Genomic DNA, 24291 nt, shown 5'->3' with positions numbered 1-24291 from the left:
ATTTTAGGATGGGTTTTTCTATTTCTGCAAAAAAAAGTCATTGGGACTTTGATAGGGATTGCATTCAGTCTAAAAACTCTTTTTTTCTTTTGAGACAGAGTCTCGCTGTCACCTAGGCTGGAGTGCAGTGGTGCGATCTCGGCTCACTGCAAGCTCCGCCTCCCGGGTTCACGCCATTCTCCTGCCTCTGCCTCCTGAGTAGCTGGGACTACAGGCGCCCACCACCACGCCTGGCTAATTTTTTGCATTTTTAGTAGAGACGGGGTTTCACCATGTTAGCCAGCATGGTCTCGATCTCCTGACCTCGTGATCCGCCCACCTCAGCCTCCCAAAGTGCTGGGATTACAGGCGTGAGCCACCGCGCCCGGCCTCAGTCTAAAAACTCTTTAAAAAGTTTACAGTCTACAGAGCAATATGGGGAAGTCCACTTTTTCCCATATTGGGGAAAAGATTGCTTTGGGTGGTTCTGTCATCCTTTTTTTTTTTTTTATTTTTATTTATTTTTATTTTTTATTTTTATTTTTTTTGAGAGGGAGTTTTGCTCTTGTTGCCTAGGCTGGAGTGCTACAAGAAGATATAAATGCATAAATGAAAATACATCCTGTGTTCATGGATTGGAGGACAGAATTATTAAGATGACAGAACCTGCTGGGTGTGGTGGCTCACACCTGTAATCCCAGCACTTTGGGAGTCTGAGGCAGGAGGATCGCCTGAGGTCAGGAGTTTGAGACCAGCCTGGCCAACATGGTGAAACCCCATCTCTACTAAAAATACAAAATATTAGCCAGGCGTGGTGGTGGGTGCCTGTGATCCCAGCTACTCGGCAGGACAATCACCTGAACCTGGGAGGCGGAGGTTGCAGTAAGCTAGGGTCATGCCACTGAACTCCAGCCTGGATGAAAGAGCAAGACTTCATCTCAAAAAAAAAAAAAAAAAATACACACACACACACACACACACATATATATTCTTCAACTAGATCAGCGTGAAGGAGATGCTTAGGTCTGAGTTCTTTCACCAGTAATATGAGGTACTGGACTACTTGGCCAAGTTTAGTTATTAGTGTCCAGTTTTTTGCACTAGTTATTGGAAGACAGGCTTGTCCTTTTTCATCAAGTTTATGGTGATAACTTTTTGTTTTAAGTATTTTTTGCAGGTTCGGAAACTCTGTTGGAGAGTTTATTTCTATTTTGAAGGCCCCTTTATCAAATAAAAGGTTGTCAGGAAAAAAAAAGAGCCTTGCCAAGTCAATAAATGAGATTTATCAAGTTGGATGCTTGTTATTATAAAGTATTTCATTCCACATTGGTAGATGTCTTCAAGCTCCCTCATTGACTTCCTGCTGGCCACTGTGTTGGATTTGCCTTCCCCACTTCCCACCCAGAAATCAGTTTAGTCTCTAAGAACCAGTCGTGGTCTTCGCTCCTTTTCGAAGCACTGGATTCTGATATGCAGCCAGATTCATCACATGAGGAATGATATTTGGGCAGAGCTCTCTATAGCTAGGTGTCTCTGAAGGCATTGTTTTTGTCGTTATTGTTTTGTTTCTTGTCTGCCCTTTTTCTCCCTTTCACTGAATGGCTTCCTTATAACATGAACTTACACATGATGTGTTATCATTCTACCTCATAATCTTTCAGTTTCAGCTCTTATTGCTAACTGTCCTTCTCATCAATTTTCATGATGAATTATCTGATTATCCCAGCCCAGCTTGTCAATCTAGGTGATACCACCATTGCTCAATTTATGAATAAACCTTTATTAGAGGCCCACCCCTTTCCCAGAGAGCTGTGGTCAGGGGATCTGGGTCGTGTATTAAATGAGAACACCTTGACAACAGAGTGGGCGGGGCACTCATCCTTGCACAGGATATGGATATGAGTATATAAGCATTAATGGATATTTCTTTTTGTGTGTTTGAGACAGGGTCTTGCCCTGCCACCTAGGCTGGAGTGCAATAGCACAATCTTGGCTCACTGCAGCATCAATCTCCCAGGATAAATTGGTCCTCCCACTTCAGCCTCCCCAGTAGCTGGGACTGCAGGCGTGTGCTACCATGCCTAATCTTTGTGTTTTTTGTAGAGATGGGGTTTTGCTATATTGCCCAGGCTGGTCTCTAACTCCTAAGCTCAAGCTATTTTCCTACCTCGGCCTTCCAAAGGGCTGGAATTACAGGCATGAGACACTGCATCCAGCCACCAATGGATATTTCTAGAAAAGGGAAAGAGGATATTGTTTTAATTATCTCTATGTAACTGGAACTGAGAAAGAATATGTTGTGGTCCAGCAGCACTGATACCTATTAAAACCTAGAGGCTTTCTCATACAGCCAGTCCTAACTCACGTTAGTAGAAATGACCTTTTGGATCTATTTTTCTTTTCTCAGTTTTCTCACTTATGCACTTATTTTCTTTTTAAAGTTAAGGCATAATTGACATGCAGTAAAATTCACCTTTTAAAAAAATGTTCTGTTCTACAACTTTGACAGTGTAGATAGTTGTAATTACTACAATCAAGATTTAGAACAGTTCCATAACCTTAAATCCTCTCATGACCCTTTGTAGCCAACCCCTGCGCCTCCAAATCTCATGCTGGAATGTAATCCCCAGTATTGGAGGTGGGGCCTGGTAGGAGGTGACTGGACTGTGGAGGCAGATCCCTCATGAATGGCTTACAACCATTCCCTTGGTGATAAGTGAGTTCACATGAGATCTGTTTGTTTCATAATGGATAGTACCAGCTAGGTGCATTGGCTCACACCTGTAATCCCAGCACTTTGGGAGGCTGAGGAGGAAGGATCTCTTAAGGCCAGGAGTTCAAGACCAGCCTGGGCAAAATGGCGAGATCCTGTCTCTACAAAAATTTTAAAAATTAGCCCGGTATGGTGGCTTATGCCTGTGGTCCCAGCTACTAAGGATGCTGAAGTGAGAGGATTGCTTGGGCCTAGGAGGTTGACGCTGCAGTGAGCCATGTTCACACCACTGTACTTCAGCCTGGGTGACAAAGCAAAACCCTGTCTAAAAAAATGTATAGCACTACTGCCACCAGTGCACACATGTGGACCCTGCCATGCCTGTGCCCCACCACTGCTGGCACATGTGTAGACTCCACTCCACTGCCACCATCAGTGCACCCACACATGGACCCAGCTGCACTGCTGCCCTGCTACTGCTGGCACATGCACACAAGCATGAATCCTGCTGCCACTGCCCAGACAAAGTGCTTTTACCAGCATTCCTCATTGCAGCCTTGTTGCCAGTGGACCAGGAACACCTCAGGTCTTCCGGTGCAGCAGCTGCCCGACCATGAGAGGCCAGAGTACAAAGCCATGAGCCTGTCCCAGTCCCCCAAGATTAGAGCTTACAGCCCAGGAATGCTGAGCTGAGTCTTGTCCCCCTAAAATCACTTAGAAATGATGCCAGTTGACTAAACCCAACTTATAACACAGTCAAACCCTCAAAGGCATCAAAGAATATAAAAGCAAAAAGCCCCATCCAAAGGACAGCAACTTCAAAGATTAAAGGAATAACAGTCCACACAGATGAGAAAGAACCAGCACAAGAACCCTGGCAACCCAAAAAGCCAGAGTTTCTTCTTATCTGCAAATGACCACAATAGCTCCCAAGCAATGGTTCTTAACCAGACTGAAATGGCTGGAATGAGAGACACAGAATTCAGAATCTGGATGGCAATGAAGATAAACGAGATTCCAGAGAAATCTGAAACCCAATCCAAGGAATCTAAGAAATCCAGTAAAATAATACAAGAGCTGAAAGATGAAACAGCCATTTTAAGAAAGAACCAAACTGATCTATAGAGCTAAAAAAAGAACTCACAGGAATTTAATAATACAATTGGAAGTATTAACAGCAGAATAGGCCAAGCTGAGAAAAGAATCTCAGAGCTTGAAGACTAGTTCTTCAAATCAACTCAGAAATAAAGAAAAAAGAATGAACAAAACTTCCAAGAAATATGGGATTATGTAAAGAGACCAAAACTACAACTCATTGACATCCCTGAAAGAGGGACAGAGAGCAAGCAACTTGGAAAACCTATGTGAGGATACTGTCCATAAAAATTTCTGTAATCTTGCTGGAGAGGTTGACATTCAAATTCAGGAAATTCAGAGAAGCCCTGTGAGATGTTATACAAGAATACCATCCCCAAGACATATAGTTATCAGATTCTCCAAGGTTAATGTAAAAGAAAAAATATTAATGGCAACTAGATAGAAAGAGCAGGTCGCTTACAATGGGAATCCCCATCAGGCTAACAGAAGACCTTTCAGCAGAAACTCTACAAGCCAGAAAAGATTGAGGGGGTCTATATTTAGCATCCTTAAAGAAAATAAATACCAACCAAGAATTTCATATCCAGCCAAACTAAGCTTTGTAAGTGAAGGAGAAATAAGATCCTTTTCAGACAAGCAAATGCTAAGGGAATTAATTACCACCAGACCTGCCTTACAAGAGATCCTTAAGTGAGTACTAAACATGGAAATGAAAGACCATTACCAGCCACCACAAAAACACACTTAAATACATAGACCATTGACACTGTAAAGCAACTACACAATTTTTACATAAACAAGCTAACAACACAACGACAATATCAAATCTGCACATATCAATATTAACTTTTAATGTAAAAAGGCTAAACACCCCATTTAAAAGGCACAGAGTGACAAGTTGGATAAAAAACAAGACCCAACTGTACATTGTCTTTAAGAGAGACACATCTCACGTGCAATGACATCCATATGCTCAAAGTAGAGGGATGGAGCAAAATCTATCAAGTAAATGGAAAACAAAAAAGAGCAGGGGTTGCTACTCTTATTTTAGACAAAATAGACTTTATTCATTTTTTTTTTTTTTTGAGATGGAGTCTTACTCTATCGCCCAGGCTGGAGTGCAGTGGCACGATCTTGGCTCACTGCAACCTCTGCCGCCCAGGTTCAAGCAATTCTCCTGCATCAGCCTCCCAAGTAGCTGGGATTATGGGCGCCTGCCACCATGCCCGGCTAATTTTTGTATTTTTAGTAGAGACGGGGTTTCACCATCTTGATCAGGTTCGTCTTGAACTCCTGACTTCGTGAACCACCTTGGCCTTCCAAAGTGCCGGAATTACAGGCATGAGCCACCACGCCCAGTCTGACAAAATAGACTTTAAACCAAAATGACCAAAAAGGACAAAAAAGAGCATTACATAATGATAAAGGGTTCAATTCAACAAGAAGACTTACCTATCCTAACACTGGAGGACCTAGATTCATAAAACAAGTTCTTGGAGACCTGTGAAGAGACCTAGATAACCATACAATAATAGTGGGAGACTTTAACACCCCACTGACAGTATTAGACAGATCACTGAGGCAGAACACTTACAAAGATATTTGGGATCTAAACTTGACGCTTGACAAAATGGACCTAACAGCTATCTACAGACGCTCCACCCAAAAACAACAGAATATACATTTTTTTAATCTACACATAACACATACTCTAAAATAGACCACACACTCAGCCACAAGACAATTCTTAACAAATTTTTAAAACCCAAAATCATACCATCCACACTCTTGGATCACAACATGATAAAAATAGAAATCAATACCACCATCTCTCAAAACCATATAATTACATGGAAATTAAACAATCTTCTCTTGAATGATTTTCGGGTAAATGCTGAAATTAAGGTAGAAATCAAGAAATTCTTTGAAACTAACAAAAACAAGGATACAACATACCAGAATCTCTGGCAAACAACTAAAGCAATGTTAAGAGGAAAGTTTATGGTGCTAAATGCCCACACCAAAATTAGAAAGATCTCAAACTAACAACCTAACATCATACCTAGAGGAATGAGAAAAATGAACAAACCAACCCCAAAGCTAGCAGAAGAAAAGAATTAACCAAAATCAGAGCTGAATTGAATGAAATTGTGACACATAAAAACATACAAAAGATCAATGAAACCAAAAGTTTTTTGAAAGAATAAATAAGATTGATAGACCACTAGCTAGACTAACAAAAAAAAAAAGAGGGAGAGAGAAGATCCAAATAAACAAAATCAGAAATGACAAAGGGGACAGTACCACCAACCCCACAGAAATATAAAATACCTTCAGAGACTATTATGAACATCTGAATGTACTAGAAAACCTAGTGGACAAATTCCTAGAACATACAACCTCAAAAAATAGAACCAGGAAGAAATTGAAACCCTGAACAGACCAATAACAAGTTCCGACACTAAATCAGTAATAAAACCTACCAACTGGAAAAAGTCCTGGACCAGAAGGATTCACAGTCAAATTCTACCAGGTGTGTAAAAGAGGTGGTACCAGTCCTACTAAAACTATTCCAAAAAATTGAGGAGGAGGGACTCCTCCCTAATTCATTCTACAAAGCCAGCATCATTTTGATAACTGAAACCTGCCAGAGACACAATCTAAAAGAAAACTGCAGGCCAATATTCCTCATAAACACAGATGCAGAAATACTCAACAAAATACTGGCAAACTGAATCCAGCAGCATATCAAAAACTAACCCAACATGATCAAGTAGGCTTTATTCCTGGGATGCAAAGTTGGTTCAACATATGCCGGACTAAAACAGAACTAAACAAACTAAAAACAAAAACTACATCATCTCAATAGATACAGAAAAGGCTTTTGATAAAATTCAACATCCCTTCATATTAAAAACCCTCAACAAACTAGTCATTGAAGGAACATACCTCAAAATAATAAGAGCCATCTATGACAAACCCACAGCCAATATCATACTGAACAGGCAAAAGCTGGAAATGCCCTTGAGAACTGGAACAAGACAAGGAAGCCCACTATCACCACTCTTATTCAACATAGTACTGGAAGTCCTAGCCAGAGCAACCAGGCAAGAGAAAGAAAAGACATCCAAATAGAAAGAGAGGAAGTCAAACTATCTGTTTGTAGACAATATGATTCTATACCTAGAAAACCCTATAGTCTCTGACCGAAGGCTCCCAGATTTGATAAACAACTTCAGCAAAACTTCAGGATAAAAAAAATCAATGTACAAAAATCAGCAGCATTTCTATACACCAATGAAGTCCAAGCTGAGAGTCAAATCAAGAATGCAATCCCATTCTCAATAGCCAAAAAAAAAATCAAATATCCAAGGATACATCTAACCAGGGATGTGAAAGCTCTCTACAAAAAGAATTATAAAACATTTTTGAAAGAAATCATAGACGACAAAAACAAATGGAAAAACATTCCATGCTCATGGATAGGAAGAATCATTATTGTTAAAATGGCCATACTGTCCAAAGCAACTTACAGATTCAACACTATTCCAATCAAATTACCAACAACATTTTACACAGAATTTTAAAAACTATTCTAAAATTCATATGGAACCAAAAGAGAGCCCAAATAGCCAAAGGAATCCTAAGCATGAAGAACAAAGCTGGAAGCATCATACTACCTGACTTCAAACTGTACTAGAAGGCTACAATAACTAAAACAGCACAGTACTGGTACAAAAACAGACACATAGACCAATGGAACAGATCGGAGAGCCCAGAAACAAAGCTGCTGGCAAGGACATCATGACAAAGACTCCAAAAGCAATTGCAACAAAAACAAAAATTGACAAGTGGGACCTAATAAAACTAAAGAGCTTCTGCACAGTAAAAGAAACTATCAACAGAGTAAACAGACAACCTACAGAATATTTATAAACTATGCATTCAATAAAGGTCTAATATCTAGGATCTATAAGGAACTTAAATTAGCAAGCAAAAACCAGACAACCCCATTTTAAAATGGGCAAAGGACATGAACAGACACTTCTCAAAAGACATACATATGGCCAAGAAACATATGAAAAAATGCTCAACATCACTAATCATCAGAGAAATGCAAATCAAAACCACAATGAGATACTATCCCACACCAGTCAGAATGGCTATTATTAAAAAGTAAAAAAATAACAGATGCTAGCAAGGCTATGGAGAAAGCAAATGCTTATACACTGCTGTTGGGAATGGAAATTAGTTCAGTCCCCATGGAAACCAGTATGGAGATTTCTCAGATAACTTAAAACAGAGCTATTGTTTGACCCAGCAATCCCATTACTGGATATATACCTAAAGAAATATAAATAATTCTACCATAAAGACACATGCTTGCATATGTTTATTGCAGCACTATTTACAATAGCAAAGACGTGGAATCAACCTAGATGCTTATCATTGATGGACTGGATAAAGAAAATGTGATACATATACACCATGGAATACTACGCAGTCATGAAAAAGAATGAAATCATCTCCTCTATAGCAACATGGCTGGAGCTAGAGGCCATTATCCTAAGTAAATTAATACAGGAACAGAAAACCAAATATTACATGTTGTTATCTCTCATAAGTGGGAGCCAAACATTGAGTACACATGGACATGAAGAAGGGAATAACAGACAGTGGGGCCTACTTGAGTGTGGAGAAGTGGATTGAAAAACTACCTATTGGGTACTATGCTCATTACATGGGTGGTGAAATAATCTGTACACCAAAACCCTGCCACACACAGTTTACCCATGTAACAAACCAGCACGTGTACCCCCGAACCTAAAATAAAAGTTAGGGAAAAGATATAAATAAAAGTGTTTGGCACCTCCCCACTTGCTATCTTGCTCCTTCTCATCATGTGATGCTCCTGTTCCCCTTTCCCCTTACCTCATGATTGTAAGTTCCCTGAAGCCCTCACCACAAGCAATGCCAGCACCATGGTTCCTGTGCAGCCTGCAGAACTGTGAGCCAATTAAACCTCTTTTCTTTGTAAATTACCCAGCCTCAAGTATTTCTTTATAACAAAGCAAGAATGGCCAAATACATATGAATGTACCACTGTTTGTTAATCCATCTACTACTTGAAGGATATTTGTTTCCAATTTGGTCAATTATGAGTAAAACCACTATAAACATTTGTGTGAATCTAGGTTTTCATTTCACTTCTGTAAATACCCAAGAGTGAGACTACCTTGTCAAATGATAAGTGTATGTGCAGTTTTATATTAAAAAAAAAAAGTAGAACATTTTTGTGTTTTTTTGTTGTTGTTGTTGCTTGTTTGTTTGTTTTTGAGACAAGGTCTCACTCTGTTGCTCAGGCTTGAGTGCAGTGGCATAGTCATGGCTCACTGCAGCCTTAACCTCCTGGGCTCAAACAATCCTCCCACCTTAGCCTCTCAAGTAGGTGGGACTACAGGCACGTGCCACCACATCCGGCTAATTTCTGCCTTTTTTTTTTTTTTTTATAGAGACAGGGTTTCGCCATGTTGCCCAGGGTGGGCTCAAACTCCTGGGCTCAAGCAATCTGCCTGTCTCGGCCTCCCAAAGTGTTGGGATTACAGGCATGAGCCATCATGCCCAGCCTAGAACATATTTAATGTAAGAAAATGAGAAAACAGAAATGAGAAAAAATAAGAATCATTTATTACACTTCCTAGAAATAATAGCTGTTAATTTTTTGTTACATAGTCTTCTAGATTTTTCTAGCCATATATGCAAATTATTTTATATAACAGGCTTATATAGCTAAACTGTGAAATAGCCTTTTTCATTAAATTATATAACATGAGCATTTTTCCTTGTCAACATATCTATTTTGCTCCTGTATTCCACTTTGTAGATATGCCAAAATATCTGTGGTAAATATGTTTATAGCTAAATTTTTGTGTTCATCTTTTATTTCCTTGGGATAAATTCTAGGAAGCAGAATTGCAGAGTCAAATGCAATGCAGCTTTTTTAGGCTATGGATACATGTTGCCAAATTGCCCATCTATTTACACTTTCTGCCATGAATAAGAGTACCCTTGTTCCTCTAACTCTTGTCTGCACTGTGTTATCATTGAACGCACACACATATGCGCGTACTCACATAAACATTGCCAATTTGAAGGATGAAAAGTTATCTGTAAGCAACAGTGTATAAAGTGAAAGTTCCTCCTCTCATGGTTTTAATTGTTGATTGTTTCACTTGTTTTGGGTTTAGTTTTTTGCTTGCTTGCTTGCTTTTTTAAGATGGCCAAGATCGATTAGTTGCTTCTTGTATTTAACTTTAGTTTCATGCTTTATCAAATCCTTTCTTGTGTCAATGTTATATATTCATCTATATTTTTTTCTGGTTTAGTTTTTTTGTTGTTGTTGTTGTTTTTTTTTTTTTTTTTTTTGAGACAGAGTCTCGCTCTGTCGCCCAGGCTGGAGTGCAGTGGCCTGATCTCGGCTCACTGCAAGCTCCGCCTCCCGGGTTTATGCCATTCTCCTGCCTCAGCCTCCTGAGTAGCTGGGACTACAGGCGCCCGCCACCACGCCCGGCTAATTTTTTGTTGTTGTTTTGTATTTTTAGTAGAGACAGGGTTTCACCATGTTAGCCAGGATGGTCTCGATCTCCTGACCTCGTGATCTGCCCACCTTGGCCTCCCAAAGTGCTGGGATTACAGGCGTGAGCCACCACACCCGGCCCTGGTTTAGTTTTTTAATTCACATGCTAAGTTAATATTCAAATGTTTCATTCCAGTAAGTTTCAAAAAAATTATAAAAGTAGAGGGAATATTTTAGCGAACTCCCATGTACCCATCATCCAGCTTCCTGTTATCAACTGATACCTGATCTTGTTTCACCTATACCCTCACCATTCTCCCTCCAATTATTTTGAAGCAAAACTCAGACATATCACTTTGGGTATCTCTGAAAGATGGGAACTCTTTACTAAATAGATTTGTACATTTAAATATTTAATCCATTTGGAGTTTATTTTGGCGTTTAGTGTTATTTCAGGGATCTAGTTTTATTTCTCTTTTCAAACAGCTAGTTGCCCCAATACCACATATTGAATAATTCATTATTTTGTCCATTGGTACAAAATGCTGCCTTAATAACATATTAAATTCTTATGTACTTGAATCAGTTTCTGGATTTTCTGTCCCATTGGTCTTTTTCTCCTTCCCTAGATCATGATATTTGTGTTATTTGATATTTTGTGTCACATGAAACTGGAATTAAAGTTTTTTATTATTAATCCAACATGAGAAAAAAAACTAGTGGGAGATTAAGAATATGTACTTAGTTAAATAAAGATGTTTATAATAAGAATGTTTACTTTCTTTCAGCGATCCTTTAATGTGGACAGCTGTGATTGGAACTAATAATATACATGGACGCCATCCTCATACCAAGAAGATAAAAATTAAAGCAATCATTATTCATCCAAACTTCATTTTGGAATCTTATGTAAATGATATTGCACTTTTTCACTTAAAAAAAGCAGTGAGGTATAATGACTACATTCAGCCTATTTGCCTACCTTTTGATGTTTTCCAAATCCTGGACGGAAACACAAAGTGTTTTATAAGTGGCTGGGGAAGAACAAAAGAAGAAGGTAATTATGGTCTGAATTTTACTGATATACATTTTCCTGATTATGGGCAGAGGAAGGTCAAACCTTTTATATACATTCATGTGCCACATATTGACATTTAGGTTAATGACAGACCACACACACGATGGTGGTCTATAAGATTATTTTTCCGTATTTTTACTGTACCTTTTTTTTTTTCCAGACAGAGTCTCGCTCTGTTGCCCAGGATGGAGTGCAGTGGCACGATCTCGGCTCACTGCAACCTCCACCTCCCAAGTTCAAGTGATTCTCCTGCCTCAGCCTCCCAAGTAGCTGGGATTACAGGCATGCGCCACCGTGCCCTGCTAATTTTTGTATTTTTAGTGGGGACGGGATTTCTCCATGTTGGTCAGGCTGGTCTTGAACTCCCAACCTCAAGTGATCCGCCCACCTCGGCCTCCCAAAGTGCTGGGATTACAGGCATGAGCCACCGCACCCGGCATTCAGCTAATTTTTGTATTTTTAGTAAAGACAGGGTTTCACCATGTTGGCCAGGCTGGTCTCGAACTCCTGGCTTCCTGTGATCCACCCGCCTCAGCCTCCCAAAGTGTTGGGATTACAGGCATGAGCCACTAAGCCTGGCCTACTGTACCTTTTCTGTGTTTAGATATACAGATACTTACTACTGTATCACAGCTGTCTACAATACTTAGTACAGTGGAACAGGTGTGTAGCCTAGGAGTAACAGGCTATACCATATACCCTAGGTGTGCAGCAGACTATACCATCTAGGTTTATGTAAGTGCACTCTATCATGGTTGCACAACAACAAAACTGCCTATCGATGTATTTCTCAGAATGTTCTCCATCATTAAGTGATGCCTGACTGTGTTTCACTCTGTGTATTTTTTATCACTTTATGCCATGAGATTGAAAAGTATTATAGGTTCTTATAAAACACTGAAAACAACTTTTTGAGCGGTCTGTTTGTCCTTGTGGGATGGGAGAGAAAATTCTCTTCCAAAGCAGAAATGGAGACTTTCTCTGATTGTACATGCCAAGATACTTGAACGTTAAGATAGAATGATAGTTCCAAGTGTTTCTGTAGTTTGAACTCACAGATGATGAAGCCAGCTCTGCAGCAGAATTCTCTACTTTAAGTAATAAGCTTCTGGCTATGAAGAATCATATTTAGTTTCCTTTTAATTTAATGCCTTGTTTAGTATCAGGCAAGATGATTGTGATATATTTTTTTAGTGTACATAGGGGCACTAAATGTTAACTGACCGAACTAATGGGAGGAATAACAACATAGACGACACAGTCTCTGTCTTTGGTAATAAGAGCTACCACCATTTGGGAGCATTTACCATGTTTCAGGCCCTGTTTTTGTTCTTGTTATTTAAAACACCTTTTTTTTTAGAGATGGGGGTCTCACTCTGTCACTCAGGCTGGAGTGCAGTCGTGTAATTATAGCTCACTGCAGCCTCAAACTCCTGGGCTCAAGCAATTCTCCTGCTTCAGCCTCTCCAATAGCTGGGACTACAGGCATGTGCCACCATGCCCAGCTTTTTAAAACGTATTATGTATGTATAGATGTATGTTTTGTTTTGTTTTTTTAAGAGACATGGTCTTGCTGTGTCACCCAAGCTGGAGTGCAGTGACACGATCATGGCTCACTCTAACCTTTACCTCCTGGTCTCAAGTAATCTTCCTGCCTCAGCCTCCCAAGTAGCTGGGACTACAGGCATGTGCCACCATGCCCAGCTAATTTTTTCATTTTTTTGTAGAGACAGGGTCTTGCCATGTTTCCTAGACTGGCCTTGAACTCCTAGTCTTAAGAAATCCTCCTGCTTCAGCCTCCCAAAGTGCTGAGATTACAGGTATGAGCCATTGTGCCCAGCTTTTGTTTGTTTGTTTTTAAGAGACGGTCTTGCTGTGTTGCCCAGGCTGGTCTCAAACACCTGGCCTCAAGCAATCTAGCGGCTTCAGTCTCCTGAGTAGCTGGGTTTATCGGCATGAGCACCATGCCTGTCCTGGGTCTTGTTTTAGATATACTACTTTATCTTATGCCCCCAATATTCCTAAAAGGGAGTTAATGTTATTTTTACCCCATTTAACAGACCAGTAATTGAGAATCTTAGAGGTTAAGAAGCTGGGACTCAAATCCAAGTCTCTTTTATTCTAAAGCCTGAATATTTAATAACTACATTAAACTGCTCTTGAGGGAATCATAGTCCTGTTAGGAATATATGAGGTTAAGTACTAAGACTCCTTTTTTCTTCCTATTCCCCACAGGCCCTAGCCATTTAAATATTTGTGGATTATTTAGCTAGGATGTAGATAAATGTACGAAAGACCTGTGAATTATTATTTTTCTTTTTTTTCCATCTGTGAATACTTTTTAAGGAAGATAAGGAAAGGAACATGGGCTTTAGATTCACAGACTTAATTCTGAATCCCAGCCTGCTGCTCTGTGCTAGCTGAATGACCATGGACATATTATTGACTCTTTAATAATAATTAGAACAATAATAGAAGCAACTACCATTTGTTTAGGGCCAGGTACTTAATAAAATGCTAAGCATTGCAATGCATTATCTCATTTAATACCCCCAGCAACACTATAGAAAATACTATAAAATGAATGAGTAAAATAAAGTTTAAAGAGGTTAAATAAGTTGCTTGAACTAAGAAAATAACTAAATGATAAAGTCAGAATTCAAGCCCAGTTCTGCCTGTTGCAAATCTCCTGTATTTCCACTATATTATTAATATATTAATATGTCTTTTTTTTTTTTTTTTTTTTAGAGGGAGTCTTGCTCTGTCTCCAGGCTGGAGTGCAGTGGCACAATCTCGGCTCACTGCAACCTTCGCCTCCTGGGTTCAAGTGATTCCCCTGCCTCAGCCTCCCCAGTAGCTGGGACTACAGGCATGTGCCACCACACTCAGCTAATTTTTTGTATTTTAGTAGAGATGGGGTTTCACCGTGTTGGCCAGGATGGTCTCGATCTCCTGACCTCGTGATCCGCCTGCCTCGGCCTCCCAAAGTGCTGGGATTACAGGCGTGAGCCAGGCGCACCCGGCCTAATATATCATCTTTCACAATGTCATATAGTTTCATGATCTTTAAAGTGAGAGCAGTGATACCCATCAGAGAGTTGCTTTGAGAATTAAGTTAGTTCTCCAGCAACATGGTAGTTTACATGTACATACCAAGCTCCCCACTGAAAACTATTACAGAGGGAGAATACATAGGTTAAGGACTCGGTGTGACAATAGAAACTTAGAGAGGGAACTGGAACACAGAAGTTGACTTTGATCTTGAGGGTATTCGCCAAAATGTTAACTTTTAATTTTGATTTCAGTGGTTTCATGGGCCTTGGAAGGAGATGGGTAAAGAATAAAACTTGTCCAAGTTGGGAAGTAGGGAAGACACTCCCACAAAGCTGGAGTCTGTCCCATGGCTATACTTTAAAAATGAGTCACACTCATGACCCAGCATACAATTTTTTTTTTTTTTTTTTTTAAAGACAGAGTCTTGCTCTGTCACCCAGGCTGGAAGGTGGTGATGCACTCTCAGCTCACTGCATCTTCCACCTCCTGGATTCAAACGATTCTTGTGCCTCAGCCTCTCGAGTAGCTGGGATTACAGAGGTGTACCGCCACGCCCAGTTAATTTTTGTATTTTTAGTAGAGGTGGAATTTCGCCATGCTGGCCGGGCTGCTCTCAAATGCCTGGTTTCAAGTCATCTGCCCACCTTGGCCTCCCAAAGTGCTAGGACTACAGGTGTGAGCCACTGCGCCCGCCTTGTTCTCATATATATAGTATACTTCAAATGTGATCTAGGTAGGTCAAAAAAAAGGAGGGAAAAATACACATGGCTACATTCATCAAAAGAAAGCTGGATTACACCTGTAATCCTAGCATTTTGAAGGGCTGAGGTGGGAGGATTGCTTGAGGCCAGGAGTTCGAGATCAGCCTGAGCAACATAGGGAGACCTCATCACTAAAAAAATTAGCCAGGTATGGTAGTGCATGTCTGTAGTCCCAGCTATGTGGGAGGATCACTTCAGCCCAGGAGTTCGAGGTTATGGTGAGCTATGATAGCACCACTGCACTCCAGCCTGGGTAACAGAGAAAGACCGTGTATCCAGACAAAAAAGGAAGCTGGAATGGAAAAAAGAGAAAGTAGGAATAGCTATATAAATATCAGATAAAGTAGACTTACAGCAAAGAAGATTACAAGGATGGTGAGAGACGTTACATAATAATAAAAGGGTCAGTCCACCAAGAAGACATAGCAATGCTAAACGTGTGTACACCAAAAAACAGTCATACGGTTTTTTAAAAACATACATGTGAACATACACTTACCATATGACCCAGCAATTGTACCCCTAGACATTTATCCCAGAGAAATACAAATGTCCACACAAAAAAACCTATTTACAGATGTTCATGAAAGCTTTATTTTAAAAGCCAAAAACTAAAAACAACCAAAATGTCCTTCAATAGGAGAATGCTTAAATAAACTAGTATAGCCTTACCATAGAATAGAACTAAGCAGTTAAAAGGTATGAAGGATTGATATATGCAACAAGTTAGATGGACAAGGGCATTATGTTGAGTCAAAAGAAGCCAATTTTAAAATGTCATATACTATATGATTCCAAGCATATAACAATGAAATGACAAAATTATGCAGACAGAGAACAGATTAATAGTTGCTAGGGTTAAGAAGGTTAGGTAGCATGAAGGAGATTTTTGTCCTGATGGAATAACTCTATACCCTGTTTTTTGGTGGTGGTTTCATGAATCTACACACACATTGTATTAATGTCAGTCTCCAGGTTTTGATATTGTATTTCAGTGACAGAGATGTAACCATTGTAGGAAACTGCATAAAAAGTACACTTGACTTCTTGGTGCTATCTTTGCAACTTCCAATAACTCCATAATTATTTTAAAATAAAAAGCTTTTTAAATGAACCACATATAACCAACAAATCCTCACCTCCTATCGCCATCCCCATGTTTACTGGGAAAACTGCCTAATGGAAGGGGGAAAAGCTAGAAATTCCCTCTCCCCAAAATATGTAACTATAAATACCACTCACATGGATTTGCTATCCAAAGTAACACTGAGTAGACTACAAAGCTTCAAGCTGAGAATTTAGTTTAAAACAGGTTCTAGCTTAGTAACATCCCAAGATTTGATCCTGACAACATCAAATGCAAATTATTTATATAGAAACCCAACTTCATCTAAGGCCTCAAAGAATATAACCAGATAAAGTTTCAGTGAAATTGAATGGATCACAAATAATTAATATATTTAACATACATATCTAATATAATTAAATAACTGAAATTAATTCAATGGGCTAAAGTTTAGAAGTACTTAAGATCCCAAAGATTAAAATCAACCAAATATCAGTTCAAAGATCACCAAACACATAAGGAAACAAACCATTAATAGTGAAAGCCAACAGAAACAACAAATATATTAAGCCTCCCAAGGACTCAGATATTAATATTTTTAGGTATAGAATAAAAAAATATGTAAATTGTTTAAAGAACTAAAAGGTAGAATTAAAAATGAGCAATAGACTATTTTTTTGTTTTGTTTTATTTTGTTTTGTTTTTGAGATGGAGTCTTGCTCTGTCGCCCAGCTGGGGTGCAGTGGTGAGATCTTGGCTCACTGCAAGCTCTGCCTCCAGGGTTCACGCCATTCTCCTGCCTCAACCTCCTGAGTAGCTGGGACTACAGGCGCCCGCCACCACGTCCAGCTAATTTTTTTTGTATTTTTAGTAGAGACAGGGTTTCACCGTGTTAGCCAGGATGGTCTCGATCTCCTGACCTCGTGATCCGCCTGCCTCAGCCTCCCAAAGTGCTAGGATTACAGGCATGAGCCACCGGGCCCAGCCAAAAATGAGCAATAGACTATTTAGAAGGACTAGGCACTGGAATCTTTAAAAATGAAAAACGTAATTGCTAGTATTTAAAACTCATTGGATAGGCTGGGCACAGTGGCCCATGCCTGTAATCCTAGCACTTTGGGAAGCCAAGGCAGGTGGATCACCTGAGACCAGGAGTTTGAGACCAGCCTGGCCAACATGGTAAAACCCCAACTCTACTAAAAATACAAAAAATTAGCCAGGCATGGTGGTGGGTGCCTGTAATCCCAGCTACTCGGGAGGCTGAGGCAGGAGAATCACTTGAACCCAGGAGGCAGAGGTTGCAGTGAGCCAAGATCATACCTTTGCACTCCAGACTGGGCAATAGGAGCAAGACTCTGTCTCAAAAACAAAAAACAAAAACAAAACTCATTGGATAAACTAGATATCATATTAGACAGAGCTAAAGAGAGAATTTGTGAACCAGAAGATATATCTGAAGGAACTTCCTAGACTGTAGCACAGAGGGGAAAAAAGAGAAAACATGAAATAAGGTACAAAAAGGATAGAATGAGAAAATCTAATATACATCTAATGTGAGTGCCAGAGAGGAAGGAATAAAGAGGATAGAGGAGAGGAAATAGTCAATGGATTTGGGTTGAAATTTCTTAAAAACTGATGAAAAACATGAATCCAGATAAAATATTAATAAGCACAATATTAGCCAAAACAAAACAGAAGCCCCTTTCATACATTATACTGAAGTTGAACAACAAAGAAAAAAAAAAAGATCTGAAATGTAGCCAGAGATAAAAGAAAAATCCTTATAATAGAATTACAGATTAGTTTTCAGACTTCTCAATAGCAATAATGAAAGCCAAAAGACACCCTCTCCTGTTTTCATGTGAAGATGTGCTTGCCTCCCCTTTGCCTTCTGCCATGATTGTAGGTTTCTTGAGGCCTACCCTCAACAAACATAGCTTGAGTACAGACTGCAGAACTGATTATTCAGATTATCATGGCAGATGGGGGGCAGAACTAGATTGCAGCTCCAATGTGGAGCTTCTGTACAGACTGCAGAGCTGATTATTCAGATCATCATGGCATATGGGAGGCAGAACTAGATTGCAGCTCTAACTTGGATGGACAGAGCAGCGTGTGGAGGCTGGCATCATGAATTTTAGCTCCAGAATGACTGCAGAAATAAACCAAGAATCCCAAGACAACCCACAGTCCCTCTGAAGGAAGCAGACTGCTCCTACAGGACCTGGGAGACACCCCAAATACTCTGGGAGATGGGTAGCCTGGGGTAAGTTCTCAGCCTTGCTTGCCCACTGTCTGGAAACAGACTTGGTGCTGTTGAGGGGCACAATGGGAGTGAAACTGGCCCTTTGGATTGTGTGGGAGCTGGATGAGGCCTGTGATTGCCAGCTTTTCCCCACTTCCCTGACAACCTGCATGACTCAGCAGAGGCAGCCATAATTACTCGGTATACAACTCCATTGACCTGGGAACCTCACCCCCATCCCCCACAGCAGCCTCAGCAAGACCCACCCAAGGAGAGTCTGAGCTCAGACATGCCTAGCCCCGCCCCCACCTGATGGTCCTTCCCTACCCACCCTGGTTGCTGAAGACAAATGGCATATACTCTTGGGAGTTCTAGGGCCCTGCCCACCACTGGTTTCTCTGCATAATACCACAGCTGATGCTCTCTGGAAAGCACCACCTCCCAGCAGGAGGCCAACCAGCACAAAAATAGGACATTAAACCACCAAAGCTAAGAACCTTCACAGAGTCCATTTCAACCCCCTGCCATCTCCACTGGAACAGGTGCTGGTATTCACGGCTGAGAGACCCATAGATGGTTCACATCACGGGACTCTGTGCAGACAGCCCCCAGTACCAGCCCAGAGCCTGGTAGACTTGCTGGGTGGCTAGACCCAGAGGAAAGATAACAATTGCTGCAGCTCAGTTCTCAGGAAGCCACATTAATCGGAAAGGTGGGGAGAGTAGTACATCAAAGGAACACTCAATGGGATAAAAGAATGTAAACAACAGCCTTCAGCCCTAGACTTTCCCTCTGACAGAGCCTACCCAAATGAGAAGGAAACAGGAAACCAACTCTGGTAATACGACAAAACAAGGCTCTTTAACACTCCCCAAAAAAATCACACTAGCTCACCAGCACTGGGGCCAAACCAAGAAGAAATCCCTGATTTACCTGAAAAAGAATTCAGGAGGTTAGTTAGTAAGCTAATCATGGAGGCACCAGAGAAAGGCGAAGCCCAATGCAGGCAAATCCAAAAAATGGTACAAGAAGTGAAGGGAGAAATATTCAAGGAAATAGATAGCATTAAGAAAAAACAAAACTTCAGGAAACATTGGACACACTTATAGAAATGCAAAATGTTCTGGAAAGTCTCAGCGATAGAATTGAGCAAATAGAAGAAAGAAATTCAGAGCTCAAAGACAAAGTCTTTGAATTAACCCAATTCAACAAAGACAAAGAAAAAAGAAAAAGAAAATATGAACAAAGCCTCCAAGAAGTCTGGGATTATGTTAAACAACCAAACCTAAGAATAATTTGTGTTCCTGAGGAAGAAGAGAAACCTAAAGTTTGGAAAACATATTTGGGGGAATAATCGAGGAAAACTTCCCCAGCCTTGCTAGAAACCTAGACATCCAAATACAAGAAGCACAAAGAACACTTGAGAAATTCTTCGCAAAAAGATCATCATCTAGGCACACTGTCACCAGGTTATCTAAAGTTAAAGTGAAGGAAAGAATCTTAAGAGCTGTGAGACAAAAGCACTAGGTAACCTATAAAGGAAAACCTATCAGATTAACAGCAAATTTCTCAGCAGGAACCCTACAAGCTAGAGGGGATTGGGGCCCTATCTTCAGCCTCCTCAAACAAAACAATTATCAGCCAAGAATTTTGTATCCCGTGAAACTAACCATCATGTGTAAAGGAGAGATAGAGTCTTTTTCAGATGAACAAATGCTAAGACAATTTGCCACTACCAAGCCACCACTACAAGAACTGCTAGAAGGAGCTCTAAATCTTGAAACAAATCCTGGAAACACATCAAGACGGAACCTCTTTAAAGCATAAATCTCACAGGACCTATAAAACAAAAATACAGTTTAAAAAGCATAAACAAAAAATCAAAAACCAAGGTACAAGGCAACAAATAGCACGATGAATGCAATGGCACCTCACATCTCAATACTAACATTGAATATAAATGACCTAAATGCTCCACTTAGAAGATACAGAACTGCAGACTGGATGAGAACTCACCAACCAACTATCTGCTGCCTTTAAGAGACTCACCTAACACATAAAGACTTGCATAAACTTAAAGTAAAGGAGTGGAAAAAGGCATTTCATGCAAATGGACACCAAAAGAGAGCAGAGGTAGCTATTTTCATGTCAGACAAAATAAACTTTAATGCAATAGCAGTTAAAAAAGACAAAGAGGGACATTATATAATGGTAAAAGGCCTTGTCCAACAGGAAAATATCACAATCCTAAACATATATGCACCTAACACTGGAGTTCCCACATTTATAAAACAATTACTAATAGACCTAAGGAATGAGATAAACAGCAACACAATAATAGTGGTGGACCTCAATACTCCACTGACAACACTAGATAGGTCATCAAGACAGAAAGTCAACCAAGAAACAATGGATTTAAACTATACCTTGGAACAAATAGACTTAACAGATATATACAGAACACTGTATCCAACAACTGCAGAACACACTTTCTATTCAACAATGCATGGAACTTTCTCCAAGATAGACCATCTGATAGGCCACATAATAAGCCTCAATAAATTTAAGAAAATTGAAATTATATCAAGAACTCTCTTGGACCACAGTGGAATAAAACTGGAAATCAACTCCAAAAGGAACTTTCAAAACCATGCAAATATATGGAAATTAAATAACTTGCCCCTGAATAATCATTGGGTCAAAAACAAAATCAAGATGGAAATCAAAAAATTCTTCAACCTGAATGACAGTAATGATGCAACCCATCAAAACCTCTGAAATACAGCAAAGGTGGTGCTAACAGGAAAGTTCATAACCCTAAATGCCTACATCAAAAAGATTGAAAGGACACAAACTGACATTCTAAGGTCATACTTCAAGGAACTAGAGAAACAAGAAAGAAACAAACCCAAACCCAGTAGAAGAAAAGAAACAACCAAGATCAGACCAGAACTAAATGAAATTGAAACAAAAAAAAAATACAAAAGATAAATGAAACAAAAAGCTGGTTCTTTGAAAATATAAATAAAATTGATAGGCCATTAGCAGGATTAACCAAGAAGAGAGAAAATCCAAATAACCTCAATAAGAAACGTAACAGGAGATATTACAACTGACACCACAGAAATACAAAAGATCATTCAATGCTACTATGAACACCTTTACGCACATAAACTAGAAAACCTAGAAGAGGTGGATAAATTCCTGGAAAAATACAACCCTCCTATCTTAAATCAGGAAGAAATAGATACCCTGAACAGACCAATAAAAAGTAGTGAGATTGAAATGGTAATTTTAAAATTACCAACCATAAAAATCCTGGATCAGATGGATTCATGGCAGAATTCTACCAGACATTCAAAGAAAAATTGCTACCAATCCTTTTGACACTATTCCACAAGATAAAGAGAGATCCCTCCCTAATTCTTTCTATGAAGCCATCATCGCCCTAATACCAAAACCAGGAAAGGACATAACCAAAAAAGAAAACTACAGACCACTATTCCTGATGAACATAGATGCTAAAACCCATAACAAAATACTAGCTAACAAAATCCAACAACATATCAGAAAGATAATCCACCAGCTGGGCACAGTGGCTCACACCTGTAATCCCAGCACTTTGGGAGGCCAAGGTGGGCAGATCACCTGAGGTCAGGAGTTTGAGACCAGCCTGGCCAACTTGGTGAAACCCTGTCCCTACTAAAATTAGAAAAATTAGCTGGGCATGGTTGCAGGCACCTGTAATCCCAGCTACGTACGAGGCTGAGGCAGGAGAATTGCTTGAACCCAGGATGCGGAGGTTGCAGTGAGCTGAGATCCTGCCACTGCACTCCAGCCTGGGTGACAGAGGGAGACTCCCAGCTACTCAGGGCACTGAGGCAGGAGAACTGCTTGAACCCAGGAGGCAGAGGTTGCAGTGAGCCAAGATCGTGCCACTGCACTCCAGCCTGGGCAACAGAGGGAGATTCCATCTCAAAAAAAAAAAAAAAAAAAAAAAAAAAAAAAAAAATATATATATATATATATATAATCCACTGTGATCAAGTGGGTTTCATATCAGGGATGCAGGGATGGTTTAACATACACAAGTCAATAAATGTGATACACTACATACACAGAATTAAAAACAAAAATCACATGATCATCTCAATAGATGCAGAAAAGGCATTTGGCAAAATCCAGCATCGCTTTATGATTAAAACTCTCAGCAAAATCAGCATACAAGGGATATACCTCAATGTAATAAAAGCCATCTATGACAAACCCACAGCCAACATAATACTGAATGGGGAAAAGTTGAAAGCATTCCCTCTGAGAACTGGAACAAGACAAGGATGCCCACTGTCACCTCTCCTCTTCAACATAGTACTGGAAGTCCTAGCCAGAGCAATCAGACAAGAGAAAAAAATAAAGGGCATCCAAATCAGTAAAGAGGAAGTCAAAGTGTCACTGTTTGCTGACAATATGATCATTTTCCTTGAAAACCCTGAAGATTCCTCCAGAAAGCTCCTAGAACTGATAAAAGAATTCAGCAAAGTTTCCAGATACAAGATTAATGTACACAAATCAGTAGCTCTCCTATATACTAACAGCAGAGAATCAAATCAAGAACTCAACCGTTTTTATGATAGTTGCAAAAAAATAAAATACTTAGGAATATACCTAACAAAGGAGGCAAAAGACCTCTAGAGGGAAACTACAAAACACTGCTGAAAGAAATCATAGATGACACAAACAAATGGAAACACATCCCATGCTCATGGATGGATAGAGTCAATATTGTGAAAATGACCATACTGTCCAAAGCAATCTACAAATTCGATGCAATCCCCATCAAAATACCACCATCATTCTTCAAAGAATTATAAAAAACAATTCTAAAATTCATATGGAAGCCAAAAAGAGCCCACATAGCCAAAGCAAGACTAAGCAAAAAGAACAAATCTGGAGGCATCATACGACCTGATTTCAAACTATACTATAAGACCATTGTCACCAAAACAGCATGGTACTGGTATAAAAATAGGCACATAGACCAATGGAACAGAATAGAGAACCCAGAAATAAACTCAAATACTTGCAGCCAACTGATCTTCAACAAAGCAAACAAAAACATAAAATGGGGAAAGGACACCCCTTTCAACAAATGGGACTGGAATAATTGGCAGGCCACATGTAGGCGAATGAAACTGGATTCTCGTTGCTTACTTTATACAAAAACCAACTCAAGATGGATTAAGAACTTAAATCTAAGACCTGAAGGTATAAAAATTCTAGAAGATAAAATTGGAAAAACGCTTCTAGATATTGGCTTAGGCAAGGATTTCAGGACCAAGAACCCAAAAGCAAATGCAGTACAAAGATAAATAGCTGGGACTTAATTAAAGATATTTTGCATGGCAAAAGGAACAGTCAGCAGCATAAACAGACAACCCACAGAGTGGGAGAAAATCTTCACAATCTATACATTTGACAAAGGACTAATATCCAGAATCTGCAACAAACTTAGACAAATCAGCAAGAAAAAAAAATCCCATCAAAAAGTAGGTTAAGGACATGAATAGGAATTCTCAAAAGAAGATATGTAAATGGCCAACAAACATATGAAAAAATGCTCAACATCACTAATGATCAGGGAAATGCAAATCAAAACCACAACGCAATACCACCTTACTCCTTCAAGAGTGGTCATAATCAAAAAATTTAAAAAAAAAAAA

General features: G+C 39.6%; 1 protein-coding gene across 1 annotated transcript in view; it reads left to right on the top strand.

The window, feature by feature from the left end:
* The window catches only part of TMPRSS12 (transmembrane serine protease 12), a 43010-nt gene that overhangs the window by 4110 nt on the left and 14609 nt on the right, over positions 1-24291 (top strand). The window contains 1 exon segment of the mRNA XM_055294884.2: positions 11156-11424. Coding sequence (XP_055150859.1) covers positions 11156-11424 — 269 coding nt within the window.

The sequence above is a fragment of the Symphalangus syndactylus genome, chromosome 10 (assembly GCF_028878055.3).
Source record: "Symphalangus syndactylus isolate Jambi chromosome 10, NHGRI_mSymSyn1-v2.1_pri, whole genome shotgun sequence".
Taxonomy (NCBI): domain Eukaryota; kingdom Metazoa; phylum Chordata; class Mammalia; order Primates; family Hylobatidae; genus Symphalangus; species Symphalangus syndactylus.
This window is presented reverse-complemented; position numbering and strand designations above follow the sequence as displayed.